The following is a 27600-nucleotide window of genomic DNA, read 5'->3' on the forward strand; positions in this document are numbered from 1 at the left end:
CATCATTTCTTTACTGAAAACATTCTGTAACTTGCAGCAGTCATTAATAGGCCACAAAAGACCTTTGTGGGCGGGCCTTAACTCGTTTCCACCAATAGGAGCGGAGGGGACGGACGTCAGTGCGGGACTATTTATTTTTGGCCGCCGGCGTGTGTGAGTCACAGCGTCTGAGACAGTTAGCTCGGTGAGAGATAACGTGAAACAAACGCTGCTGCTGCTGCCACCGGACCTGTTCAGAACAACGACCTTCTCTCTAACTGCCTGACAGGATTGAGATGTTACATTTTAGGTTTCCGACAGTGCTGAAGGACTTGTCTAAAGCCACCCTCAAGCGTCCCTTGTCCGTCTCCATACAGAGGACCTGGTCCCCGACTCGTACCTACTGCTTCGGCACGTCCTTCATTGATTCCCGTGCTGCGTCTACTCAACTGAAGGTCCTCCATGCCGCTTCGCACCGCCCGGTGCTCCGCACCGCGCCCTTCGCCGCCCCGTTCCGCTCCTACTGCGCGAAGACTGAAGGTGCCGTGGAGCCGGATGAACAGCTGAAGAAGGATGGTGTCAGCAACGAACCAGCCAGCGACAAGTAGGTTTCAAGTACTTAAGTCTTGCGGAATAAACTGACTCCGTAGTGCGATGGCGGGTGTTGATGGCGAGTTATGACGCATACAGGCGCAAGCGGATGTTCGCCAGCCGTTACAAACGTTCACATTAAACATCGCCAAATATACCTGCCTTATCTTACATATTTAACATCCAGCATACAGGTTTATTACTTATAGGCACAATAATCGCGCCTAAAACACTTAACACTCTAAATAACAGCCTAGCTAGCTAAGCGTACCGGCCTGTTAGCGGCGAGATGTGTGATTTGCTCATACCGGCTGCAGCCTCCGGTGGTTTTGTGCCAACTGGCTTCACTGTACCCCGCCGTCAAACAGAGGGATGCGGCAACTTAACCCGAAGTTAATTAGGAATTTTTTTGTAGGCCCTGGCCGGATTGGTGTTTACCGTGGGGTTAGCTGAGCTATCTGCTCCTGTGGAGATAACACGCAGCATGGTGTGCTGCGGTTTGGTGAAAGTGAAACAGCAGTGGTCTTGTTACGAGCAGGCGTCATTCAAGTTTTCTGACTACTTCGCACAGCCCGATATGCTGTACAGCATATATTTTATATGTGTTTGGTCCGTAATAATAAGCATTTAATAACGAATTGCTGTCTGGCTGGAGGTCAGTCTGTATGAACTGGTTTGTGTGGCTTCCAGTGGTTTCTGCTGCGACCTCCCAGTCTGGTGAAGAGGCTGCGGGTCGCAGCAGAGAGCTGACGCTCCTCTGCTTGTTTTGGCTCGTTTTCATGTAGTTTTCCTGTTTAAAAGTGAATGCAAACCACATGTACATATTTTCTTATTATCTTGAGGAGCACTGACAGCTTACCTCTGTATGCTCGGCAGGAAACCAAAGTCACCTGTCCTAATCACAACTGCATTTGCCATTTGTGCAAATTACAGAGAAAAATGCACATGCACAAGGCTTTAGACCCATGTGGAATATGTATTTTATAAAATATAAGAACTTTCATCAGATTGAAAGTGATATTTTCTGTGAGAAATGCAACAAGTCAAAGGTTTGGGCATTGATTTCGAAATTCACATTCATGAAGTTTGTCCACTAAGTTGAGATTATGTTTTCAGAGCTGTACAATTAAAGAGTGAGGTGCAAACTCTCATCTCATGATGTTCCTGTAAAACATAGACAGATAAGTGAGTCTGTCATGATGTTTTTCATTGTACAGTAGACAGAGATCTTTATTTATATTCATGTCATACCTTAAGATCAGTTCTGTTTTGTTGACATTTTTAGAATTGCTCTATTGTCTGCTGTTATGTTGTGCGTGAAATTGCCGGAGGTTTTGGAAAGCAGTGATATCATTTTCGGTCGTTAGATTTAAATGATCCATTTCTCATTTCAAGTTGTATTCCTTGCAGCCAGTTGGCAGAATGTACAGTGACTGAGGTTTGTGTGTTTCCTTTTGAAGCTTGGTAGGTTTTTGTTATTTTTTGGTTTTTTTTCTTGAGTCAGCTCAGTGTTACCAAAATGACTGAGATGTTCCCTGATCGATGAATGAGGACACATCATGGTGGGGCGCTGCCATCGCTGAGATGTGTATGGACGGAGGTGCTTTATTTGTTCTGCTGCTCCATATCTCGAGTCATCTTTGGGTCACTGGCTTTCCAGTCTCTAATAACCCAATTCCATCAAAGGAACTTACTGAAGTGTGAGTCGAGCTTTGTTTCCGGGCCCACTGTTCTCCCGACACTTTAAGGACAAATTCCTGGAGCTAAATTTCCACTCTCCCCCGAAAGTGTTGCCAAATGCAAAGATACTGAAACCGCAGTGTATTGACCAGGACAACAGAATGACATGACGAACAGCAAAGAACGCTTGCTGGATGAGCTAAGAAGTCCGGACCGGCATCAGTATTTGGGGGACTGAGGCCATTCAGAGTGATACCATAAAAGTACAGAGGAAACGTAAACCTCTGAGGGTTAGTCTCTAGCAGTAGAAAGTGGCTTTGAGTGGAAAAGTTGCTTCTCTCTGGTCCTGCCGTGCAGCGGCTCTCATGTCATGGGGCCCCTGAATAATTGCAGCCAACATCTTTAAGTTGAATTTGTGGTATGTTGAAAACAGCAGCGGTTTTTTAGCTGGAGGCGTAAACAAAGCTGGCGCCTTCTCCAAAGCCTGCACGCACACATGTGCAGACAGTTCGGATGCCCAAGGCGACGCTGTTCTTGGAAAGTTACTGTTTTCAGTGGTAGGTATCAGGCCTGTAATAACACAAAAAGAAATGTTAATTCACATGTTGTGTTAGTCATATTGCAGATGACTCACAGGGTAAACATCCATGGGAAATGAGGTTTACAACTTGTATGTAATTCTGTCTACCTCTGATTCCTTTATCTTGACATTGAGCAACATGATATATTTTTCTGACACGGCAGGAGTTGGTTATCAAGCTTTAAGTGAGTAGTGAACTACAGAGGAAAGGCTAAACCAACGGTAGAACTGACAGGAAAAAAAACAACTTGCCAGTACCATATGAAACTATCACAGACATGTTGTTGTAGAGTAAGAAGGTCTTTGGCTCACAGCCATCCACCCTGAGCCATTTATAGGATCAGTTACTTTTGTAGTGGGTGGAGGTGGATAGGATTACGACAGGCCGATCAAAAAGTGACAAATGGCTGTTATGATACACGCAGGACCAAGCATGAGAGACACGCTTGTTTAAGCCCTAACACGCCTCATAGTGAAACTAAGCCCAGACTTTAGTCTCTGATGTGGCCTTGCCGGGGGGTTTGCCCCACACTCTCACTCTGATCACATCCTTTAATCTACTGCAAACTTAGCTTTTCTTGAGTCTTTGGAAGACCCACAGTTGCACTATTAGTTATGTTTCTGTGTGTGGCAGAAAAATGATTTTTAAGCACTTTTGTTTTGACTAAAATGTCAAATAAGAGAACTGCAGCGAGTGTGCAGGATTTTGATACTGCGCTGCAATCCCACGTAACTGTAAGTCCTCCAGAGCAAAAAGAGCTGTCTTTATCCCGTATCCAGGAAACTCAAAGTCCAGAAACTCAGTCCAGTCGCAGCCATCCAGCAGCGACTGGACTGAGTCCCCCGTCCGTGAAGACGAGGGGGCTTTTCAATATATGTAACCAGTAGAGAAACGAGGCTACATTCACACCTGATCTTTTAGCGCAGTTTAAGCAGGCGCGTTTGCTCATTTAAGTTCAGCTCATGTCAGTTGAGAATATCAAATAGACCAGCCACAAGATTATGTGATGTGGTTATGTGGCAAGTGTTAATTCAGCCATCTGTCCCATCGTGTTGCAGTGAGATGACCGTCACTATTTAAGACAAATGAAGTTCAGTTGCAGCTACTTTAACGAGGCTGAGAACAGCAAGTCTTTGTCTGGCCCATGATTTACAAAGATTTTCAGGTAACCAAGTATGACGTTGACTTTTAAAGGGGAATTCCAGAGAGTTATTACTGCACTTGGCTTGGGTGATTTTAAAAATGATGCAGTTGAGGCTGAGATGACTTAAAGCCCTAGTCAATCTGCAAAAATACTGGAGCTAACTAGTTTTTTCGTTCGACCTTCCCTTGCCTACTACTGGAAATGGCCATGTGTTTCAAACTTAAAAAAAACTGTAATCCCCAAGCTAATACTGACATCGACAGCAAAGCTGCTCCAGAGCCACAGAGGACACTTTCCAACTGTTTTTCACAGGCTGAGAAGGACTCCTCCTGGCTAATGAATTCTGTAAAATTGTAAAATCATATCAGTTCATCCTTATGTTTTCTGCAGTCACTGGAGGTTTTTGCATATTTACAAACACACCCTTTCCCTGAGAGAGCGTGTTGGTCATTAAATCCTTAAATAATTTCTCATCCCCATTCTCATTCCCACGCCAACCAAGTGCAGACTATTAAGGTTTTCGCCAAATTTTGCCATTTTTAAAATTTCCCCACAATGCGTCTCAACTTACTTGTTGACATGTCTAATGCACCTGTGCAGCAGTTTGCAGGTTGCCTCGTGACTGAGAAGTGTATATGTTGGCTGCTGTATGAAATGACAGATGTCAGGGCGATAATACTCCCCCTGGATTAGCCATGCTTGACAGACAGCATTTCAGTCACTCTTGGCTTGTTTGCACATGTTTGGGCGCAGTTACCTTGGCTGTATGTGGAGTGTTTACTGTGTGGAGAGCGGAAGATGTGCCAAAAGGAGAAGAGATGAAGGGAAGGGAGGAACTGCAGGGTGAATCTTGGAAATTCAAATGCTGCTGCCGTCCCAGTGTTGGATCCGAATCATCTCAGCTGTGAAAGAAATAAAGCAGTTCAGCGTGATTGGGTGCACATGGGACAAGTTTGCCTTTTCATGGAAGTTTGCTTAAACGTCAAAGGCCACATTGAAGGACATTGCTGCTTCTTTGATGGGATGTGTGGTCTTTAGAAAAAGGGTGTCTGGACATCAGACTGTGTGGGGTAAGGTTGAAATAAGTAACTGCTAATTATAGAGCGGAAAGTATTTTGATTTGATTGGAACATCAGAAAGGCAGGATAGTCAGGATGAAGATGCACCTTTTCTCACCAAGCTTTCCTTCCTTGTTCCTTTCCCCACGTCTGTAAAATTCATGGATGTGAAAGTCCGACGCGTCTTGAACACCAAATTTCGAATACTGATTCTGAACTGAGCTGCAGACCCCACTGCTGTGTCACGACCAGCGTGTGAACAGGCGACAGTGTTGGCTTTATTAATCCAAGAGCCACAGAGGGCTGGGCAGAGCTAAAGACGAGAGAATTCCTGGAATTTAGGCCAGGGTCTAACACTGCTCCAAACCTACATGTTAGCTGGCACGTAGCGTGGTATGTTTGCGTAGTCATAAAATTACAAATTCAGTACCAGACTGAGATCACTGATGCTGGTGGATAGGAAGCCGACAGTTTCTGTTAGTTAAACCCCCACTGATGGAGTGTGTCCAGTGAGCAGGTTCAGTGTGTGTGCTGTATCCCGTTAAGTTTTTGTGTCTTAGATTGTGCTGCTGCATCACACAGAAAGGTGTAAATCAGCCTTGCTATTTATAAAAATAAAGCATGACATTATCCATCAGGGATCACTGCCAATGGGAAGCTGTTATATTGTCCTTTCTGTAATCCTGATACAATTAATTTATCTCTCATACATACACATAAACACCTCTGTGACTAGTGCTTCCTCTTGGATTACATTCTTTCAATATTTGACATTCAAATCCCCACTAACATGTTAAGACTATTAAAAGCTGTAGATAAGCTCTGTGTTTGCACTGGCAAGCAGGAATAGACTTTGTGGCTCCAGAACAATTCTGTTGCATATGAACAATGCTGTCACTGCAGTAACACTGCATTCAATTACTTTTACATAGCAGTAAACCTGTGTTTCCTGCTACGTTGCTTTGTCTGTTATCTTGGGTCTCCAGATGTGAACCTCACACCAAGAAGAAAAGAATGAATTTTAGTAAAGTTTGCGTTCACATCACTCGTTTCTCATACATGTGTGTGTCTGTTTTACCACTTTCCACTGTAGGAGGAGAAATGCAGGCATTCTCCCCAGTTTGGAGGATTTGCTCTTCTACACCGTTGCAGAAGGTCAAGAGAAGATTCCCGCTCATAAGTTTCTCACAGTAAGTCCCTCAAACTCAGCTCAGCTTGATGGCGACATCACGTCATCTCTTCTTCATCTGATTGTTTCCTTTATGTTTCTAAGCTGAGGTGTTTCTAAAATGCGCTTTATTTCAGGCACTTAAAGCCACTGGGCTTCGTACAGGAGATCCCAGACTGAAGGAATGCATGGAAACCCTCAAAGAAACTCTAAAGAACACAGCAGATGGCGTAACTTTGGACAGGCACCTATTCAAGAAGTAAGGCTTGGCTTGGCTTGTCTTGTCTTGCATGTTTTGTCATGTTTCCCAAGATCCTCTCACTCTCTCTCTCTCTCTCTTCGGCCTCAGAAAGCATTTTGAAATCTATATTTCTTTTGATAAGCAAATTCAAACGTGGTTAATTGTGCACAAATATATGCTTATTTAATTCAGTTCAATTAAAAAAAACTTTATTTATCCTCAGGCAATTGAAGAACATTTAAGCAGCAACTCTGTTTTTGTGTGAAGTTCATTGGAGGAAACTTGCACTGGTTTCTCTGAATATTTGAAATAGTTTCCAATCCTCATTTTCTGTGGTATTGATATGCCAGTTGCTGCAGCATGCTGCGAGTTGACACGAGCGCCGCTGCAGTGCTCACATCATCCCGCCTCCACCCACTCAATCGTCTCCCAGTCACTTGTTTGTTATGTTATAGCTCATTAGAGAAGGACGAGTGCAGAACCTCCATGACCGGTTTTGTTTGACAGCGAAAGCAGCAGGACGGAAGTTTGGAAGCAAGAATAGGGAAAGGCAAAGCACACTAGCATGCTTATATGCAAGCAAAGCCACGACGGGCGCCAGCACAACAAATTTAGCAAAGCACCAGAAAGATCAACGTGCTAAGCTAGTCCTCCTCAGAGCTACCATGAGGAATCTGACGGCAGGAAAAAGGGAAATTTCATGCTCTCAAATTAGTGTAAATTTTTCTTTGTTGCATTAAATATTAATATTTTTCAAAGTTGTTGTTCAGAAGTTAGAAATTTCAGTGTCGTGACAACCCTAACGGGTATGAGATCCTTCTGTTCCTTAATGCAGCAGGAATTATTCCAAGTTTACAGTCAGAATTATTGGTGGCTTTTTGTAAAGATTCAACAGTATGTTTAACACTAAAGTTTTAATACTGTAACGCTGTTGTAGAGGTCTTCTTATTAGGCATTAGAAATTGTGTGTATTTGCATAAACACCACATGAAGTTCTCTCTGTCATAATAATAAATCATTAGCATGCTTTGGCTTTCACTTTGTGTCGTTAAAAATCAATTGTAGTCCTCCAAGCCTTAATTTAAAATGTTCATGGCAGATCTGACATGTTGAAAGCACTGGTTATGTCGTACTGAAATCGTTCACAGTGGAGAAATAAGCAACAAATCACAGCAGATAGATGTCACAACAATTACAAAATGTCTTCTGATGAAAATTTCTCAAAAGCTAGTAGGTATTTTCTCATGGGTTTTCTCAACTTTCTGGAATTAAACTCAGTGTGAAACTCCAACTTCCTCAACTTTTTCAAAAATAAGTTAAGATAGCATTTTTGTGTACAGGAATATGAACTCTCACTGTTTAGTTTCACTTCAGCTATTATGGTTTGTGAGGAAATATTGCAAGAGTAATAAATTTAACCTAAAATTTATTTTTGGTCTCGTATTGCATGACTCTGTGATGGCTGTTGCTCATTTTTCCACAGAACTCCTCATAAATTCAACTTTTTGGACGTGAGTGCAGACACGTTCCTGACACTGTGTCCGTGTTTGTGCTACAGTCTGACCATTCATCACTGCTCTGGATTCATGTTGGATCACTCTGTGGATTAAAAGCAGCTGATCAATATGTTGTGATGAAGCTCCTTCATCAGTCACTCTTACTAACATTCACAGAAGTTTGTCAGACTTCAGGGTTTCTCACTTGGTTGACAAACTTTTCCTTCAGTTGCATGCAGTCACAGTATTTTAGCATGCTATTTGTGATTTATTCATCAGGTGTGTCCAGAGCAACATTGTCCTGCTCACTCAGGCCTTCCGCAAGAAGTTCGTCATCCCAGACTTCGACTCCTTCACCTCCCATATTGATGAGCTGTATGAGAGTGCCAAAAATCTCTCTGGAGGACAGGTGTGTCCTTAGATCCATGACTCTTTTTCTTTTTCTCCTTCTCCCAGATCATCATCATTATTGTTTAGCCAGTGCAGGTTCATTACCATCAGATTGCCTCTGATGAACCAATGAACTTGTTAAAGGGATCGTAGTGGTTTTCCCAACGCAGATTGTCGCCGGATTCTCTTTGGCGACGGGCTTGTCATGTCATTTTAGGTGGCAGACAGGTCCTTGTGCAGACATTTTAGAAAAGACGGCAGCAAAATCATGAAAAGGAGACCTTGAGTCGGTGATTCCCGGGTCACAGTGAAACCTTCTCAGCTGAAAAGCATCTGGTGACTCACAGAAGACTAATCCATCCATCCAATTCACAGCAGACATTCTGACTTGTCAAAGTTGATAAAAGCGCAGGTAAACGCTGATGATGCATTCCATTAAGGTGAGCCAGTTCCAGGCTCTCATAGTGTGCACAGCTTAATGGTATGGAGCCATTGTTACAGTTATTTACACCTGCTTTGACAAGTAAGAACGTGTGCTGTGAAAATGGTCCACATCCACCCTAAACCGGCTGACGGAGTTAATGTGTGAAAATGCTGTGTTCACGAGAAGTTTTCATGTCGTCAGCATCCACACACTCATTACAAACCGATAAATCTTTTCTCCTTCCTCTTTTGGTCAGCAACCAGCTGACAATGAAAGCAAAATCTGTTTCAGCTGTGAGATAACCAAATGAGCATAAAACTGTGATTTGATCATTCATGAATGCTAACCTGTTAACCAGGCAAAATCTGACTTCATGAGCACAGAGTTGACAATATCACCATACATGCGGGCTTGTCACAACACGCCTGTGGTGTGATCAGCTGTATTTTAATTACAGACGGTTACGGGTGAGTCTTTACAGCTACACAGTCCCCAACTTTTTCCAGTAGCTTCTGTTTTCCCCACGTAAACCTGAACTCTGCAGAGTGTTTTAACAACAACAACAAAAAATCTCAAAGTGAGCCGGCGTCGGTGTAGATGTACTGACGGAGAGAAACCTCTCTGGGGGTTGTTGAAAGGCCTCCTGGAAAATTTGGCACGTGACTTGCTGTAATGTGGAAGGAGATAAAGCAGAGAATAAACACTTTGTGATGCGAGTGTGGCAGGGTGGACTTTTTGTCTTGTCAGAGATGTTAACTTTCCGCTGGAGCCTGAGCCTCGGCGGACATCAGCTGTGTAAGGTGAACCAGTCTCAGCCGCCTCGCCTCTCATTTCAGGTTGCAGACTACATTCCCCAGCTCGCCAAATTCAGCCCCGACCTGTGGGCCGTCTCTCTGTGCACTGTGGACGGACAGAGGTGAGACACGGACGTGAACTGGACCTCACGCTGTGATGTTTTTAAACAATTTCCAAACTCATCCAGTCGTTTAAGAAAGGCATGAATACGAGCTGGTTTTTAATTCATTTATGTTATCAAAATACCTCAAAACTGTATTAGTACAGCACTTGAATAAATGTATTTAGTCACATTTCACCTGCTGCTTTTCACCTGATGCTTTTATGAATCAGATGTTTTGTAATACACTCGCTGTTCTGTGTGTTTCACAGAAATGTTGATTCATCTTTGTGGTTTCAGTTATAGCAGGGCGTTGCACCTTAACGTTCAGCTGCTGGACATCCTGTGTGCACCTTGTATTTTTCCAGTAAAAACAAAACTAGTACAAGAGGACAGTCCAGCGTGTAGCGTAATGTCAGCAGGTGTTTTGATCAGTCTTTGTCCTCTGATATGCTGTTGTAATATTTCACAAGTGTGTATGTTTGTATATGAGAGGAAGTCATAAAGATAACACAGCGGCGAACAGACTGTATGGTTCACTCTATCTATCTGGACTCTGTGGGTGTCCCTGGACACTCCTATTGTTCCGTGAAATCGAACTATGCCAACCAAGCATTAATGTTTCATATCACTTTCATTTTGATGTAGTTCCACTTTCTGAATGTGTCACTTCTAACTTCTGACAGTGCAACTAATTTGCCAGCATAGATAATTTATCTTTTGTCCCTCGCAGACACACGGTCGGAGACACCAAGGTCCCCTTCTGTCTGCAGTCCTGTGTCAAGCCTCTGAAGTACGCGGTTGCTGTTAACAACTACGGCACAGAGTATGTTCACAGTTTCATTGGGAAGGAGCCCAGTGGCCTGCGCTTTAATAAGCTCTTCTTGAATGAAGATGGTGAGTGTTTTTCCCTCCTCAGAATGTGACTCTGGAGACCTGATGAAAGTTTGCTGCAGGAGAAAGTCCAGTGTGACGTCACCTCAGGGCTTTGAGCGTGTTTAGGAAGTTCGTGTCTGAATATTATTGTTAGTATTGAGCAGAACGAAATGGGGTTGAACTATAGTTTGTTTACATCCACTGTGGGCAAACTTCTGGTGACGACCTCAAACATCAGTCGCTCATTGAGGCTTCGGCGCTGTTTGTTGTGTAAACAAGGGAGCATTTAGGTTAAAGGCAAACATAAATCATGGAAAAACAAGTTTGTGGAAGAGTAAGGTTTGGCCGGCAGTTTTTCCAGTTGTTCCACACTACATTTTTTGCATTTTTCCCAGTTTTGTGTGAATGCTAGCTACATTCCCCCATGAGCCCAAAGCCACTAGCTGCTGTAGTTAAAGATTGTTACTTGAAAATGCTCATCAGTCCTGTACAGAAAATGTGCCAAGAGGCTCTGAGCTTTTTAAACTCAGCATGTGAGTGGCTACCAAACAAATTGTGGAATAAGTGGAAGTAGAAGTTTAGAATAGAAGTGAAAGTACTCATACATCCTGCAAAAACACTCCACAAGTGAAAGTGAAAGATAAAACATTGTTGACACTCTGCTGCAGCTTGCATTGTCTGTTTCACACAGTATCTCCACCTCTTTGGAATGAGACTTGTATGACTTGATGGGGCATTTTGATAAGAAGATAAATGTTGTAATTGTTATCCTTGTCGCCTTTGTGGTGGTTGGTTGGTCAGAGGAAATGCCTCAATCCCCAGACTGGCACTGAAACTGCAGCCATTTTGTGGTCACATCCTGTGTTGGAAGTCTTGCCTCTCGCCTGCCAGGGCGACCCCGTGGCTGTTGTGTTGTGTAATAGGATCAGGACTCCTGTGAGGAAATGTGGGTGACGTAAGCGTAAAAGTACTTGAACTCTTTAGAGATCTGAGGGATGAAGGCTTCCTCTCTAAGCGAGTGGAAGGCAACCACGAAATGTCAGAAGTCACATGACCTCAGCAGCTGACAAACGATTAACAGGACTGCATGGTTTCGTTGGCTTCCCTAAATCTGATGTATGTGGCTCAACAGCAGCTGCTGATACTCCTCTCTGGCTGCAATACCTAAAATACGTTCTCTTATTGTTTGAAACCCTCAACACGCACCAGAGTTTGTACTGTAGTCACTAATGTTATCTGCAGTAACTGAAGTCATCTGTTTGATTCTCATTGTTTGATCAGTCTATAGACTCTTCACGAAACTGAATGTTTACTGTTTAAATGTTGTTTTGCAGATAAGCCCCACAACCCCATGGTGAATGCTGGCGCTATTGTTTGTACTTCACTGATAAAGGTAAAAGCAGTAATACTTTTTTTTTCCTTTGTGTGTGTGTGTCTTTATGTCCCGTCTGTGTGTCATTTCCACTGAAGCCTTAGAGAATTCCTTGTATGGTGGGTATCGCTGAGCTGCTTTATCAAGCAGATAAAATGAAGGTTAACATAAATATTGGTTGAAGATAAGATCTGACTGTATAACGACGGCCTAATTAACTCAAGACTGACAATAGTGTTTCGTTCTTTCATTTTATATTTATTTATTTATTTATTTACAACTTATTTAGTGGACTTTCCAGTGTGATCAGATATTTATGACCCTTGACTCATCTGGACTTGTTTCTAGGTCACCATCTTAGTCCACTGCCATGTGTCTTGTCATGGTGATTTAACACTTGTGCTAATCCTTCCTGAGGGCACTTAGCCGCCCAGCACACACGCTGTTATTGTCCCTGCTGAAAATAACGCACACGCAGAGCGCGACGAGTGCAGGTGCAAGCAGACCGGCCGCATTCGGCTCACGATCAGAGAGACAGGAAGTCGGTAAAATCCTCCTCTGGCGCAGCCCCTTGGCTCCAGAGTTTGGATGTCACCCCATTTGAATTAGAACTCAGTGTAAACACAGATGGACAGTGAGGCGGCAGAAATGAGACGTCCGTCAGATCCGACGGCTCGTGTGTTCACCCGCAGAAATGGAGGATTGAAGGAGGCTTAGAGGCCCAGTTTGTCCACAGGTTTTCACATCAGCAGTGTTAGATTTTTAAGCTCGTTAAAGCTGTTAATGATCATTCTCGGGTTTAATGTTTAATTCTTAAACCCCAGCAGGCTCTCTTTACGTAATCAGTGAATAATTAGCGCTCGCTCGCACATGCATACTCACAGAGCTGTCTGTAAACACCTTCACTGTGTTCCAGCTCTTTTCTGTTTGCTTTATAGAATCTTGACATTTTCAGTCACTTCCAATGCTGCTATTTGACTGTAGCTTTTTCTGGAGATGACCTTTGAATTGAATTGTGTGACTGACTAATAATACACTTCATCCTTGTTGCATCTTATTGATGTTGTATGAAAGTTTGGAGGTGTTATTATTAGTTTTTGTTTTGTTTTTGTTTTGTTTAATTTTACTTGAGAGGAAGAAATGTGTGTTGAAAATTAAACTGTAGAACTCTATGTATGACGGTGCATGCTGAAGTATGTGGCCTGTGTGATCTTTATGTGGGTTTGGCCCTCTTGTACTTTAAAGTAGTAAGAAACAACAGAGTCGTTGTGTTCCACACCTCAGGCTCTGAGTGTTTCAGTGTCCACATAAAACTCTTTCCCTTTTGGTTTAAATTTAGTTTGTTCACCTGTGCTTCTTGTGCATTTTCACCGTAACTCTATTTATTCATTGACCAGATGGTTTCATTGACACTTTGGCATTTATCAGCAAATGGTTGCCTTTTGGCATTAAAGTTAGTGTTGATTTTTTAAAGTGACAGCAAACCGACTGGGTCCTGTAGTCAGTGCACAAGCTTATGCAAATGGGTTTAAATATTAAAGGTTAAACTCTCAGAATTGGCCCAGGTGTGTAAATGATGCCTTTAAAACAAAAATGACAACACAGTTGACACAGTAATCCAGTTTTATAATGGCATGTTTTTGAAGTTGGTTCCATGAAGTTAATTTTTAACCAAAGTATGACTAACTATCTTTCTCTTTTGCTGCTTGGCAACATTTATGCCCATGGAGCCGGACCTTAATAAATAATCCAGTCCCAGACAACTTTTTCTTTTTCTTCCTAATATTTCTGTAATGAAAAACATTAACATTAAAACCTGGAAGGAACTGCATCGTGTGGCAGAAAGACACACTGAAATCCAGGCAGGCACCCAATCAGTTTTCTACATGGTCACAAAATACAACACTGTTTAGCTAGTTAGCATTTTGTGACCTCAACAGAAGCAGAACGATGGAATTAAAAGAAGATTAAATTAGATTAATATTGATCTTCTCCTCTTGCTTTTACATATGGCAGACCTATAGTGGGCCAAGACAAAACCTATTTTTGGCCAAACCTCAACATACCACACAGTGCTGTGAGGTCCTCCTCGCCTCCTCAGCTGAACTCCTGTGCTTCAAGTCAAACCAGTTCTCATCTTATTTATCTGTGGCACATAATGTACAAAGTGTTTGCTTAGGTGTATGAGCAGGTTACTTTTCTGTCATCTCAGTCATGTGCAGGGAGAGTGAATGTGTCCTCAGTGTCTCAATGTGTTGTTTTTCTGTTTCTATACTGAAACACAAATGTCAAGCCGTTGGTCCGGTTGCCCGGTTTGCTTTAACCTCGGTGGGAAAACTATGGGATGGTTGCCACGGCAGTATGCCCCAAACTGTTGTTACATGGTGCTTGAAGGCTACATGTTGTTGCTGTTTTTGTATGTTGTTGCATATTTTGCAGACTTAGGAACTGTGGGAAATAATGACTGCTGCTGCAGGTCAAATGACGTTGGTAATTTTTTCTTCCTTTTCCATATCTATCTCCTCACGCTCTTCCAATCCCCTGATCCCCGCCCCCCCCTTCCCTTCTTCTTTTTCTTCCTCTTCTTCTTTCTCCTCCAATCAGCTCTGTAGAAACCCCATATAGTGACTCTTTAACATCTCCATCAGTGTCACTTAACTTTGTTCTGCACAGTCCAGTGTAGACTTTAAAACGTACTGTCAGCATGAAAATTTAGCCTTTGTGTAAAGTTAAAAAAAAATCTTTTCACCCCATCCAAAACATGAATAATTGATAAACCCATGTGATGCTATAGCACTTTAAATGTGCTTGTGTGCCCATTTTTCCTCTGCTGTGATTTCTATGTGGGGATAAGCAGCATCAATGAGCTGATTAAATGTACACTGAGCTACGAGCTGTGAATTTTATCCTCCCTTATTTGCCTTTCTGCCCTCTGTTTTGGCTGACAGGCTCTTTGCACAGATGACACATGTTGACCTACAGTTAGACGCACATAGACACACACACACACACACACACACACACACACCTGCATTATGATAACCCATAATACGAACTCGCCTGCATACGCCCACATCTCTGTGCAGTCATGTAGAAACACACACACACGCACACACAGAGTCAGGGCTGCTTCAGACTGTGAAAAATTGTGTTTTTTCCCTTTAAGAGTTGAAATGATATTGAGTCCCTTATTTGGAATCAGTGAGACGTAATGGTGAGACATGTTTTTCTTTAACTGGCTAAACTCTGGTAATGCACATGTCTACTAAATCTCCCTTTTCACCCAAAAAGACTTTCCTCTTTGTAACCCATTCGCCAATCTTAATATTTTGTATTTACTTGTTATATTCTCGGCAGAGCTCATGTGATTTTTGCATCATATTTGTAATAAAATTAAAAAAAATCAGTTCACATCTGCTAATTCTGTAGTGTTAATTTATCAGCAGTAGCATCGTCGTTTTAGTACTGTCTTTTCTGATGCTGAGCTTGTCCTCTGCAGCGTCCCTCGGCGAATGAACTGTGCTAACTGCTCATCCTTTTGTTCTCTCCTCAGCAAGGTGCGAGCAACGCAGAAAAATTTGACTATGTAAGTATTACAGCCATCGAACCTCCTCAAGCAGACTCCTCACGCATTATGTCGCTGTAGAGATGTCGTCTTTATTACTGTTTCTTCTGTTCCCTCTTTAGCGTCTAAACAAAGTTAATTAACCAAAAAATCAGTTAACGTAGTGAGACAGCTCAGAGCTCAGAAAGTTATGCTCAAATGGCTGCTAAAGCCCTCAAAAACCTGAAACTTTTCTTTTTTTCAGACAAGCACATTATGACTTGTTTAGGACCCAAAACTCAGAGTTAAGGACTTTGGATTTGGTCCCACCTCTGTTGTGTTGTATGATGCAGTATAAAACCTAAAAGTACTTTGATTCCTTGTGTACTAAGAAGCGACATCACTGTGTGCAGGACTCACTCTTCACAACAGGGAGCCAGCCATTTTAAAAGTAGAAATGGACTGCAGAGTTTAACCTCATACCATGAAGCCCTGTTGATCATTTTGTGACACTCAACACAACTGTCTCCCCTATCAGGTCATGAACTTTCTGAAAAAGATGGCAGGAAACGAGTATGTGGGTTTCAGCAACGCCACGTGAGTAATCCTGAGTCGTGTCCTGGCAAACGTTCCCTCGGTCTATGGGTTCAGTTTTATCAGGTGTTAAAGGCCTCTTCTATCATCAGACTGTGAAGATCAGGCTTTAATAAAAGCGGGTCTGCTTAGTAAGTGACTGCACAATACGAAAGTAACAAGACTGAGACATGAGCAAGTAAAATGTTGGTAATGAAGCCTAAATGTTCAGCTTTACCTCAGTGTAGCTGCAGCAAATTGGTCTAAAAAGTCAACTGTGGACTTGATTATTCCCCACAGGAGTTAAACTGGTTTTGATGGGTTTTATGAAAGAAGTGGATTTGAGCTGCTGTTGCTCTAAAGGCTGCTGCCTGTGCATGATTCATGATTCATGATGGCAACACATGCTAACAATGTTTGTGGAAAAAGGCCGAGTGCCGGGGCTCGTGTTGCAGCATCGTCACATGATGGCATGAGTGCTCTGCTTGTACTGCACACATGAGGGGGTTGGGTGACGGGATTCCAACACACACACACACACACACAGTGCACATGTTTCCTTCCTCCACATAATGGGAGATCTCTGCTCCTCCCATGACAGATTCCAGTCCGAGCGTGAGTCAGGCGACAGGAACTTTGCCATCGGCTACTACCTGAAAGAGAAAAAGGTTTGACCTTGGACGTCTCATGAAGCTCACTGTGTTTTCTGCCGTTTCCCTGCCCTTCAAAGCGCAGCAGTAATGAGGATAAAATGTACATGTTTGTAAGAGGAGGGGCAAGTAGTTACTAGCAGACCAATCGGAGGGCATTTTGTAATCCTCACTTGATCATAGTTGTCCTTTTAGCTGACGTGGTCCTCGTTGGAATCAGCTGGACTCTGATGAAGCCTTATTGTTGTGTTAAACTCTGTGTGTTTCTGTGCAGTGTTTCCCTGAGGGGACCGACATGACGTCTGTACTGGACTTCTACTTTCAAGTGAGTGCAGCAGTGATTTTACTTATTTATTTATTTTCTCAGTATCATATTTCTGCCCTGATTAATTTTTAATTACAGAATATTGTCTTCCCGCTTTTCTCTTCCTACACTATTGATTCCACCCCTGAGAGTCTGACGTCCCGATCAGATCCAGTTTCCACTTCTGCACCAGTTCTCCCTGTGCCTCCACTGGAGGAAGATCATAACATGGAAACAGTAAACAAATTGTGCTTGTTTGTGTGAACCTCCAGCTGTGCTCCATCGAGGTGACCTGCGAGAGCGCCAGTGTCATGGCCGCCACCCTGGCTAACGGCGGCATCTGCCCAATCACGGGTGAGCGCGTGCTGACCCCCGAAGCGGTGAGGAACACGCTGAGTCTGATGCACTCCTGCGGCATGTACGACTTCTCAGGACAGTTTGCCTTCCATGTAAGTGAAAGATCACAAGAGGGCAGAATATCATTTTTTCCTGTTATTTCACATTTCATTTCACATTGGTCACCCTCTTTGGTCACCCTCTTATATTAGTTGTTAGTTGTGATAAAGTGACCTCACATTTGAATCTGGAAATACTAACCAGCTACTACGTGGTTACAGGAAACATCCCAGACTTTAAAGTGGCGTCTGCATTGAGAACTGCAGATGCCAAACGGATCGAAGCAGCTTCTGCTTCTGCAGAGTTTAGAGTGTGTAAACATTTACTCTTAAGACCTTCCTTGAATTTGTATAGTACAACCTAATTTAGTAAATCATTAGTTTAAAGATAACTCCATAAAGCAGTAAAACTTTAGAAGGATTTGGTGCAATTTGATCCTGGTCTTCTACGTTCTGTTTCTGCTCTTAGGCTGCTGTTTCTCTGTACTGAAGCAGTTTGAAATGCTGGTGAAATCCACACTATGAATACAAATACACTGAAGTCTTGATACAAGCGTCAGGACTCTGCCCGAGCTGAGGTGTTTGTTTTGATGGGACAGAACATTTTAACATCCTGAACGAGCATAACGTCTTCGGTGTTTCAGTGTGACACCACATGACTGACCTCTCAACTCAGTCGCCTCCTTTTTCCTTCATTTTAGCCCAATAACAAACAAAGCGGATGCTCTCGGGTGATGTGACGGGCAGCGGACAAAGTGCTCCAAATGATGATTTATTGAAGCCCTGTCCACTTGTTCTTTGCTGACTGTCGTTTCTCGGCGCTGTCCCGCCGCCACCGTGCTGTTAATGCAGCCTGCTTGTGTGTTATGTAACCGGTCTGTTGTCCCTGTTGTAGGTCGGTCTGCCAGCCAAGTCCGGAGTAGCAGGGGGGATCCTGCTGGTTGTGCCCAACGTGATGGGTATCATGTGCTGGTCACCCCCACTAGACAAGCTGGGCAACTCGGTCAGAGGAATCCAGTTCTGCACGGTACGTAATGTCCACAAGCTGAAGAGCAGACCGCTGCATGCCTGCACTGTGTGCTTGTCTTAAGAGATAATTGCATCAGCATTCTTATTGAATTATTTTTTTTTTCTTAAACACACCAAAATCTTACAGGGTGACATTTTGAAAGAGCTGAAAATGTTTATATCCAGAGATAAAATTGCGTGACATGAAGATTGCATTATTGTTTGCCAAAAGGATGTTTTAATGTGTTAGACTAATAGTATTTCAGCTGGTCAATAACACACACACACACATCAGTTGATGCTTTATTAAAATTAACGATGACCCAGAGGCCAGAGTGGCCAGAGCTCGGAGCGTACTGCGTGACAGGACGTAAGAACGCAGACGTCATCAGAGTTGTTTTTTAAATGAAATGAGCTCTTGTGCTTTCCGAGATGTATTTACAGCTGAAATCACAGGCTTCTTGCTCTTTTCCTTCCAGGACCTCGTGGAACTTTTCAACTTCCACAACTACGACAACCTGCGGCACTTCGCCAAGAAGCACGACCCCCGCAGGGAAGGAGGGGACCAGCGGGTAAGGACACAGCATCACGACGTGAGGAGCGAACACACTGAGCCAAACGCCTTCAGTACGACGTCTTTTCTTTCGTCCTTGAAAAGTTTTTTTTTCCCCAACAAAAGCTGGAAATTTACTCCACACACACACACTGATGAACATCTGCGTCTAAAGTATGACACAAACACACGGAGGCTGTGGGTGGGCGATGTGGCCAAATGATCACACAGTCTAATCTGTGGTCTTTTTCTCAGTTTTGAAAAGCCCTGCAGACCACAGCCAGACTTGACTTAACTCACATTACATTATTTAAAATATGTCACCCATGAAAGAGTCACGCCAAGTCATTTGTCCAATCAGCGTGGCCGTCTTGTTGACTACAGTTGACTACATGACTCCACTGGTCATGTGTCTGCTGGTCATCGATGTGATGTGAAGTTAAGAAACAGAATTAAGAGGATTTTACACACTGTGATCGAGAAGTAGATTGTGGACGCCTTCGAGATCGATCTGGATCTGAAATCGTCCCCACCCCCTCCCCTTTAACTGAGGCCACAAAAAACTAGAGCCAAAATTAGTCTGTGTGATCATTTCATGGACTTACCAGTACCTGCAGTTCTCAAAGGAGAGAGTAATAATAATAATAATAATAATAATAAAGCAAATACTCTATTATATTTGAACTCTTTGGGAAAATATTAAACACACAAAGATGCTCATTGTCTCCAACATGGCTGTCCTCAGGCATCCGGGACTGATTTGTTGGAGCTGAACTAAACTGTGGCGACAGATGAGATAATTGTTGGTCTTGTTTTAAAACTATGTGCACCTGTGAGGAGTGCTGTCACACCTGTACGCTGTGTGGCCCGACTGGTTCCCCACAGCTTGCTGCTGTGTTCAGGTGCTGAGCTGCCAGCTCAGTGAGACACACCAAATTAACGTTACTTTTAATTTACTGACGTCGGCTTGCAGAAAAGACAACACGACTTTGCTGTTCCAAGCAAATCACCTGCATTGGGCTGGTGGCAAATGAACTGGTTTTGGCTCTGGTTTTTTTCTGGTTTTTCTGCTTTAGCAAGCCACATGCCACTTCATACACACACACACACACACACACACACACACACACACACAGAGCGAGACTAATTTGTTATTCGTGTCAATTGAAACAGCTGCACTCCTTCGGACCCATGGATTACGAGAGTCTCCAACAGGAGCTAGCTCTGAAAGCCCCCCTTTGGAGAAAGGTGTCCCCCACCGAGTCGCACCAGGACAGCTCCACCACTGTAGTCTATAGGATGGACAATGTCGCAGAGTGAAATTAAAAAAACCAAATCAAAGAAAGGAGAGCCCCGCACCCCTCGCCTCGACTGAGCTCTCTCCCCACCTCTCGCAGCAATGCCACCGCCTCCCCTTGAATATTTAAGTCTGAATTGTGTCGAGGATTATTTATTGCTCGTGAAGCGTTTACTGTGTGCCGACAAACTCTTGTTTTTATGTGTGATGGAGGGCTACTGCTTGTTAAGTTTGATCTGAAATCCAAATGAGCTCATGGCCTCCGCCTGCCTGTTGCCTTAGTGTGTGTGTGTGTGTGTGTGTGTGTGTCTCAGATGTGATGCACGTGTATTCAGGTTGTTATAGCTCAGTTTTTGACAGAATCCTCTTATCAGCTAACGGTTGGGGAGGGAAAAAAACCAAAGAAGGAAAAAAAACCAAATGATGTGTGAGTGTGTTTGAGTGGAGCTTTTAGATGAGCCGTCTTTGAATATTCAGACTGTCTTCTGAACAGGTGACCTTACAGATGATGGATGTATTGTAGCAGATACTAAAAGTTTTTGGGTCAAAGGAGAATATTGTTGACATGTGAGTTAGCTGTGAGTGCGGTGCAGCGGTGTTGTAGCCAGCACAACGTAGTTTCTCTTCTTTCAAAAAAAAAAAAGAAAAACAAAAAAGATGAGCTCTGATGTCTGAAGGGATTTTAATAAAGCAGCTATTTTTGCTTTTTCAGTTTTACACGATGGGCCCTCAGAAGGAAAAAAACTCACCTGAAAATCTCAACGCTTATGTGAGTCTGTGCTGAGAGCCAAGCAGCTTTTAATGGCTGATTTTAAATGGAAATGGGTTTGAGGCAGAGCAGCATCTGTGCCTCCCTCGATGTCTTTCTAAACTCCCAGAGTCGACCCGAAAGCAGAACTAATGTCGAGGAACACGGCGACCGACGTGTCTCAAAGGGAAGCTGCAGGCCTTCAGTTCGGCTCCAACCTGTCGGTGCTAAAGAGCCTGAAGTGAGACTGAAACGACTGTTTTCTCACTCTGAGCTGCTGTTGAGTTTAGCTGGAAAAAGAAAAGCGCTTGTGTGTGTGTGTGTGTGTGTGTGTGTGTGTGTGACACAGCCTGCACGGGTCTCACCAGTGCTCACACAACCTTTAACTAACTGCAGGGTTTTTATCTGCCGGCTTGAACTGGGCCGCATTCCAAAACCATCAGCGCATGTTTACGCTGCACACACAAATACGCTGCTGTTCAAACAGGCTGCCTTCGTGTAGAAATGGAACCGCACTGCACAGAAACACAAGCCTTGGAAATTTAAATAATTCACCACGTCTATCACAGCTGCGTTTTAAGGCTTTAAGGTTAAAAATAAAAAAGTTAGACGTGGAATTTGGGCTCTCAGACACACCGAGTGGGTGTGGAGCCTGAATACTCATGCAGCGCCGCCTGAAAACTTGCCCGAAGTATTAAAAGAGTTAGTTGGCATAAAACCTTTTGAGCAGATTCATAAATGCGGCACGTGCAGGATTTAGGAATGAGTTATAGCGAACTGCTGGTGCTGGATTAAAGTTTTTCAGGGCCATTTAAATCTAAGTTTTGTCAGGTTTCTTTTTGGACCTTTTGTTATATTTAGGCAAAGATCTATAGATCCATATAGATCCATAATTTACATTTAAGAATTTTGGCTTGTGATGTATAGTATTGGAAAAACAAAAACAAAAACAAACACTCTGTCACCAGTAAACATTCAGCGGGAAGAAAGTGCGACATCACACAGGTGTTATTCAGTGTTGTATACAAATTTCTCATTTGCTGCTCTAGTCAGGTTGTATATCACGAGGTCTCCTCTCCATATACATGAGCTCCTGTACCTCTGAATGCACACAGTGGCAGGTGTGTGTGTGTGAGCGATCACCTCCAGCAGCAGACCACAGTGTGTGCTGAAAATACACTTCGTGACGTTCCAGATTTATGAAATCGTCTCCTCCAGGAAACAGAGATGCTTGCACATGACTGTCAGGTCAGCAGATGCCTTAGACGTCACTCTACTGTGACTGTAGTGTGTGTGTGTGTGTGTGTGTGTGTGTGTGTGTGTGTATGGGGGGTTTAATCTGTTATTCAGTCATTGTCAAAGCCGTACGTTTAGTGTGTGTGTGTGTGTGATATTTGAGCTCAAAGTGATGGCTGCGGGAGCCACTAATAGCCTGTCATTACTTTGTCGTGTTGTTTGAAGTTTTGTCCTTTTTGTTGTTTTTGTTTTGAATGTCACGGACTTCTGTTGTTCTGTTTTCAAGTTTCTGCTCGTTGTCATGTGGAGGTACAAAGTATTCAAAAGCTCCTCGGGAAATCCCTCGGCGCTCCCGCAGTGTTCTTCTTCTTCTTCTTCTTCTTCTTCAGTCTCTTTGGTCTGCTGGCGACTTCAGATCATTTTGTTCTCGGACCTTTTTGCTTTCTGATAGTTTGTTTGTTTTTCTTTTTTGCAGTGGATTGACATCAGTATTGGTTTCACTGTGCTTCTGTTTTTAAAGTTATAATCCTTCAGATTTTCATCATGTCACACCCATTTTTTGATACAATTCGTAGCTGGCGTTTACTCTTCTATAACCATTAAATGGGTTCAGAGTCATGTTTTGCCTCCTCTTGTAGCAGTCTGCGTTGTGGGTGTCGGGAGACGCCACACTTTCGTGGAACGTCAGAAGAAGTCTGAAGACCAGCAGCCACAGCTGGATTAAGGATTATAACTTTAAAAGTATAAGAGCAGGTGTGGTTACTGACAGAAGCCGTGATCTGCATCGTTATTCCGCTGACTCTCGATTAGTCTGAACGTCGCTTTTCTTTTTGTCCCGACCCGTTTTTGAATTTTGGCCCAAAGCGTCGGTCCTGTGAGGTTCGCTGTCTCGGTTGCAAACCGGACCGGCACTGACAAGGCACTCGATTCAATCAATTCAACCAATCGGGGTCGATCGTCCCATCTTTGGTAAATTCGAATGACAAGCCCACTGATGCTTTGTGTGGTTATTTCTCTATGCACAATCAGACTCGTGACAAAGGGGCTTTTAAATGCACTTCCCAGTATTTCCATGGAAATCATCTCAGTTTTATGGTTCATGTCATGTATGTTCACGTTCACTCATTCTGTCGATTCTCCCTCTTGCATGCATATTTTTGTATGATTTTAATAAATTTTTTTTATCCCATGTAATCAGTATGTTTTAAGTTCATTTGATCACCTTGCATATGTTTTTTAATACACATATATATGTTGATTTGTGTCTCATAAATTATACTGGTGACATTGAAACTGCACATGAATGAAACATCGATCACTGTCATTGCAACTCGGTGAGCTTGGAATTGTCAGGTTCTCTAATGTTCTCAACTCGGATGTTTGGATATTTGTAACTTTGCAATCGGATCCTGTGAAGAATCGTTGAGGATTCCGAAAATGCAAATTTAAAAGTCTGGGAAGTTGATCCATAAGTTTTAAAATCTTGAAAGCTGGATTTGCGTGCAGTTCCAATCTCACGACTGTCAAAAACTGTTACATGTTTTGATTTCTCTCTGTCCACGTGGTTGTAATTCTGCATGTAAAGTCCTGGACCAGTCGTCCTTCACTGCTCACAGCGAGCACTTCGCTGTGTTTGGCTGTGATGGACAAGAAAGTGAAAGTGCTGTTTATTTGTTTTGTTTTGTTGTTTTGTTTTGTTTCTCGCCTCCTGGCGTCTCTTGTATAAATTCAAAAATAAAACGCTGTTATCTATCACCTAAAACTCTTCTTGTTTAGAGTTTCCAGGGTAACTGCACTGTTTTATATTGGATTTCACATAAAACTTTATCCTCTCTAAACTGACATCCGCAGTATGATGTTACACTGTGATAGCAGCCTGCGTAGTCATTCAGCATGGGCTGCGTCTCGCCTCGTTTTTTAACATTCATGACCTCCGTGTGCCTTTTCAACTCCTGAAGTTTTGCTGATAGAAGATTATTGATTGCAGCTGGACGGTAAGTCCTGATCCATGCGGGGACTGTGTGTTCCAGATGTTCGCTTGTTTTTCTGAGCAGAAGCAGTTTGGGTTGCAGCGGCGTCAGCTCAGGTTGATTTTCTTTCGTGATTGTATGAGCACGTGTTCTTCAAAGCTTACGTTTTGATCAAATTTTGCCGCCGAACGTGCAGTCGAGTCTGCTGATTTTTCTGTTTTTAAGACTGTCAACAAATCTCACTGAAAGAACAGAAAATATCAACAGATTGTGTGTGTGTGTGTGTGTGTGTGTTTTCAAAGCCTGATGTGTCCTCTGTGCCATTGAGCTGACATTAATGAACACACACACACACACACGTCATTTACTGTGGCTCAGTCCCACAAACGTCCTGCTGCTGATGTAAAAACACACTAAAAGCTTGAAACGGTCCCCAACAAATGTAATTTCTGAGGTCACCGGAACAGGATAGCAGTGGGAGGAATCGCAGAGACACATCGTCCATCTTGTCGTGTCTGTGAAGAAGAAGAATCACTTTATTGACAGTATATATATTTTTACATGCACACACTGAATTTGTCTTCTGCATTTGACTTAGTCGCACACACATGCAACACCCAGCAAATTACATGCAGTGAAACACACACAGGAGCAGTGGGCAGCATCAAGCAACCGGGGAGCAAATTTGGGGTTAAGTGCCTTGCTCAAGGGCACATCTGCTGCTATGACAACCTAATTTCCCCTCGGGGATGAATAAAGTCATCTAACTATCTATCTAATGGGGGGGGGCAATTTTCACATTAATCACTCCACCACACCCAAATGTTTCCTGCCCGTCCGGTGGGGGAATCGAACCGGTGACGCTCATAAGCCGCTTCTCCAACCTCTAGGCCACAGCGTGGGTTGATTTCTGCGCAGGCGGGGTCTCGAACCCCAGTCTTCCAGACCGGAGTCCCCTGCCTGTGATGGGCACGTCTGAAAGCACTGAAGGATGGACGTTGTTGCTTCTGTCCTTTCATTGTATTCGTTGACAATATGAAAACTATGGGAAAACACCAGCTTATTCCATAAAGGTATTATTATTATTATGAGGATGGATGAGATTAGAACAGAATTTTCCTCGGAGCTGCTTAGAACCGCGTAAAGTATTTTGTTGGCATTTTCCACAGCAGCTTCACGACAGCAGGATGACTGTGTGGTTTGTCTGTCTCTTATCTTCAGGTCAAGTCCGTCATCAACCTGCTGTTTGCTGCCTACACAGGAGACGTGTCCGCCCTGAGGAGGTGCTCACTGTTTTCCTAACTTACCCACACAGCTCTCACTCTCCCACTGATGCTCACACACACACACAGAAAGCAGGTGAAGGTGGTCACGCAAGAGGACGCGTTGCTTCTCCTCTTTTTACAATTTGCTGCCCCCCAGTGGCAGCAAGAGGAAGCTTTGGGAAAAGACAAAAAAATGTTTGGCAATCCAGAGTTTTTATTGTGTGGGAAATAACTGCATGCGTTGAGTCCGGTAGTTGAGGGGACTTTGGGTCTGTAAGGTTAGTGAACACGTACTTTGTGTGCAGGTTTGCGCTGTCCTCCATGGACATGGAGCAGAGGGACTACGACTCCCGAACAGCCCTCCATGTGGCAGCAGCTGAAGGTAACTTTGCTCCCCTTCGGTCAGTCAGTCAATCAGTCAGAGTCGTGTCTGTTTGGGTTTTGAACACCTGCTCTGCCCTCAGGACACACTGAGGTGGTTCGCTTCCTCCTGGACGCCTGCAAGGTGAACCCAGTACCTGTAGACAGGTGAGTCCAGACTCTCCATCATCATCATCATCATCATCATTATGGGATGTCAGGCTCTTCATCACCTGACTTCAGTGATAAGCAGGAGCTGTTTTGTCCCACTTTCTTCCAGTTTACCTTTTCTTTCCCCAAGAGACTGTGAGTTTATGGCAGTTAAACAACTGATTAAAGAAATCTGTCATTTTATTCAAGGTGACTGCATGATTCACCTGTTACTTTAACTTCCAGGAAAGAGTCGCTTAGCGAGGAAGGAAGTCAGTGAACGTGGCCCAGCTTTAACTCATGACCTCCAGTGTCAGATAGATTTTCGTCAGTAATGGCGGCCGCTTAAGAGAGAAAACACCAACTCCCACAATCCCCCGCTGCCTTTGGTTTTGTGGCAGAAACTACATACCGTGTGTTTAAGCGGAGGGTCTGGTTGTGTTCTTCTCCTCCAGATGGGGGAACACGCCGATGGAGGAAGCGGTTCACTTTGGGCACCACGATGTGGTCACCATCCTGCAGCAGTGCCAGGACAAATACAGCCCGACTGCCGCCGCCAACGACCAGGAGAGCGCCGAGAAGAGCCTGGACAGCCTGCTGTAGACGTGCTGCCCTCAGCTTTAATCCTCCACATCAGTGACTTTTCTGGCTGTACATCTCTGCTCTCCTTCGCATCCCTCATAAAATGTGTGTGTGTGTGAGAGAGAGAGCGCCTTATCAATATAGTTTAAATAAGTGACACAGTATCTAAATAATGCAGTGTTTACAGCATATATCTCATGTAATCTGTCAGTACTGAAGATGACATTTGTGGTATCACAGGAATTAGATTGTATCAAAGTGTATTAGTTGCAGTGTGGTTTTCATTGTACTTTCCTCTACCTGCTAATATTTGGACTGTGTTAGTTTTGTGAGATAGTGCGGTGTGTGGAAATTATGGTCTAAACTTTCTAATCAGCTGCGTCTGCCCTCCAGCTCATCAGTGGGCTCCATGAAGCTTCACGTCTCAGTGGAAAGACTGTACTCTGAATGTATTTTTCAGTGGCAGAACTTGCAATAGCAGCATTATTTATTTCACAGAGAGACCGTTTAAAGTGTGACATTCGTAATTTAATTTGGGATGAAGGCGAGCCTGTGTCTTTACTTTTGTCGTCACAGTCACATTTTTCTGTGTGTGAGTTTCTAAACTTGACAAAGAGATTGTTGATGATGTTCGTGAGCAGGTGGATCACGTCCTCCATCTCTTCCTGTCCACAACATGTGAAGAATATATATTTTTAATTACACAGGATCCGTCACAGTCGCTTCTCAGCACAGTTTATGAAATGCTCGACATCACAGTTATGTCTGAAATCTGAATTTCTTGCTGTAATTTTTAGGGAACTGATGTTCCCAACGCTCTAGAAAGTTACTACGCTCACATCCAATCCAAATCAACCTCTATGAATGTACTGTAAGAATGTATTGAACTCTCCACAATGATATGTAGTTTAAATATATACATATAAATATGAACAATTAATACTGCTGTAACATTCCAACATGGTAGTTTTTTGTGGTCTCACTGTGATGTTGAACTGCCTGTACACTGGAGTTTTATATATATACACGCATATATTTTACATACAGTATGTTATCTCAACAGTTTACAT

The 27600-nt window shown here is 43.3% G+C and overlaps 1 protein-coding gene across 3 annotated transcripts; it reads left to right on the top strand.

Moving 5' to 3' along the window:
* The first annotated feature begins 138 nt into the window (after positions 1-138).
* On the top strand, positions 139-27481 carry glsb (glutaminase b). 3 transcript variants are annotated; one of them, XM_046404018.1, is made up of 18 exons: positions 139-583; positions 6127-6223; positions 6339-6460; positions 8218-8347; positions 9589-9668; positions 10381-10544; positions 11858-11916; positions 15449-15481; positions 15978-16036; positions 16614-16680; positions 16937-16987; positions 17239-17415; positions 18257-18388; positions 18849-18941; positions 25395-25456; positions 25744-25820; positions 25903-25966; positions 26404-27481. In XM_046404018.1, the coding sequence occupies exons 1-18, from the start codon at positions 276-278 to the stop codon at positions 26549-26551; spliced, it is 1923 nt and encodes a 640-aa protein (XP_046259974.1). In that variant the 5' UTR covers positions 139-275; the 3' UTR covers positions 26552-27481. The 3 variants fall into 3 exon arrangements, with proteins under 3 accessions (XP_046259974.1, XP_046259975.1, XP_046259976.1); XM_046404019.1 differs by lacking the exons at positions 25395-25456; positions 25744-25820; positions 25903-25966; positions 26404-27481 and adding an exon at positions 20096-21931 and having other exon boundaries at positions 140-583; positions 18849-18996; XM_046404020.1 differs by lacking the exons at positions 25395-25456; positions 25744-25820; positions 25903-25966; positions 26404-27481 and adding an exon at positions 20096-21931 and having other exon boundaries at positions 140-583.
* The last annotated feature ends 119 nt before the right edge of the window (positions 27482-27600 follow it).

This window comes from Scatophagus argus, chromosome 11 (genome assembly GCF_020382885.2).
Source record: "Scatophagus argus isolate fScaArg1 chromosome 11, fScaArg1.pri, whole genome shotgun sequence".
Taxonomy (NCBI): Eukaryota; Metazoa; Chordata; class Actinopteri; family Scatophagidae; genus Scatophagus; species Scatophagus argus.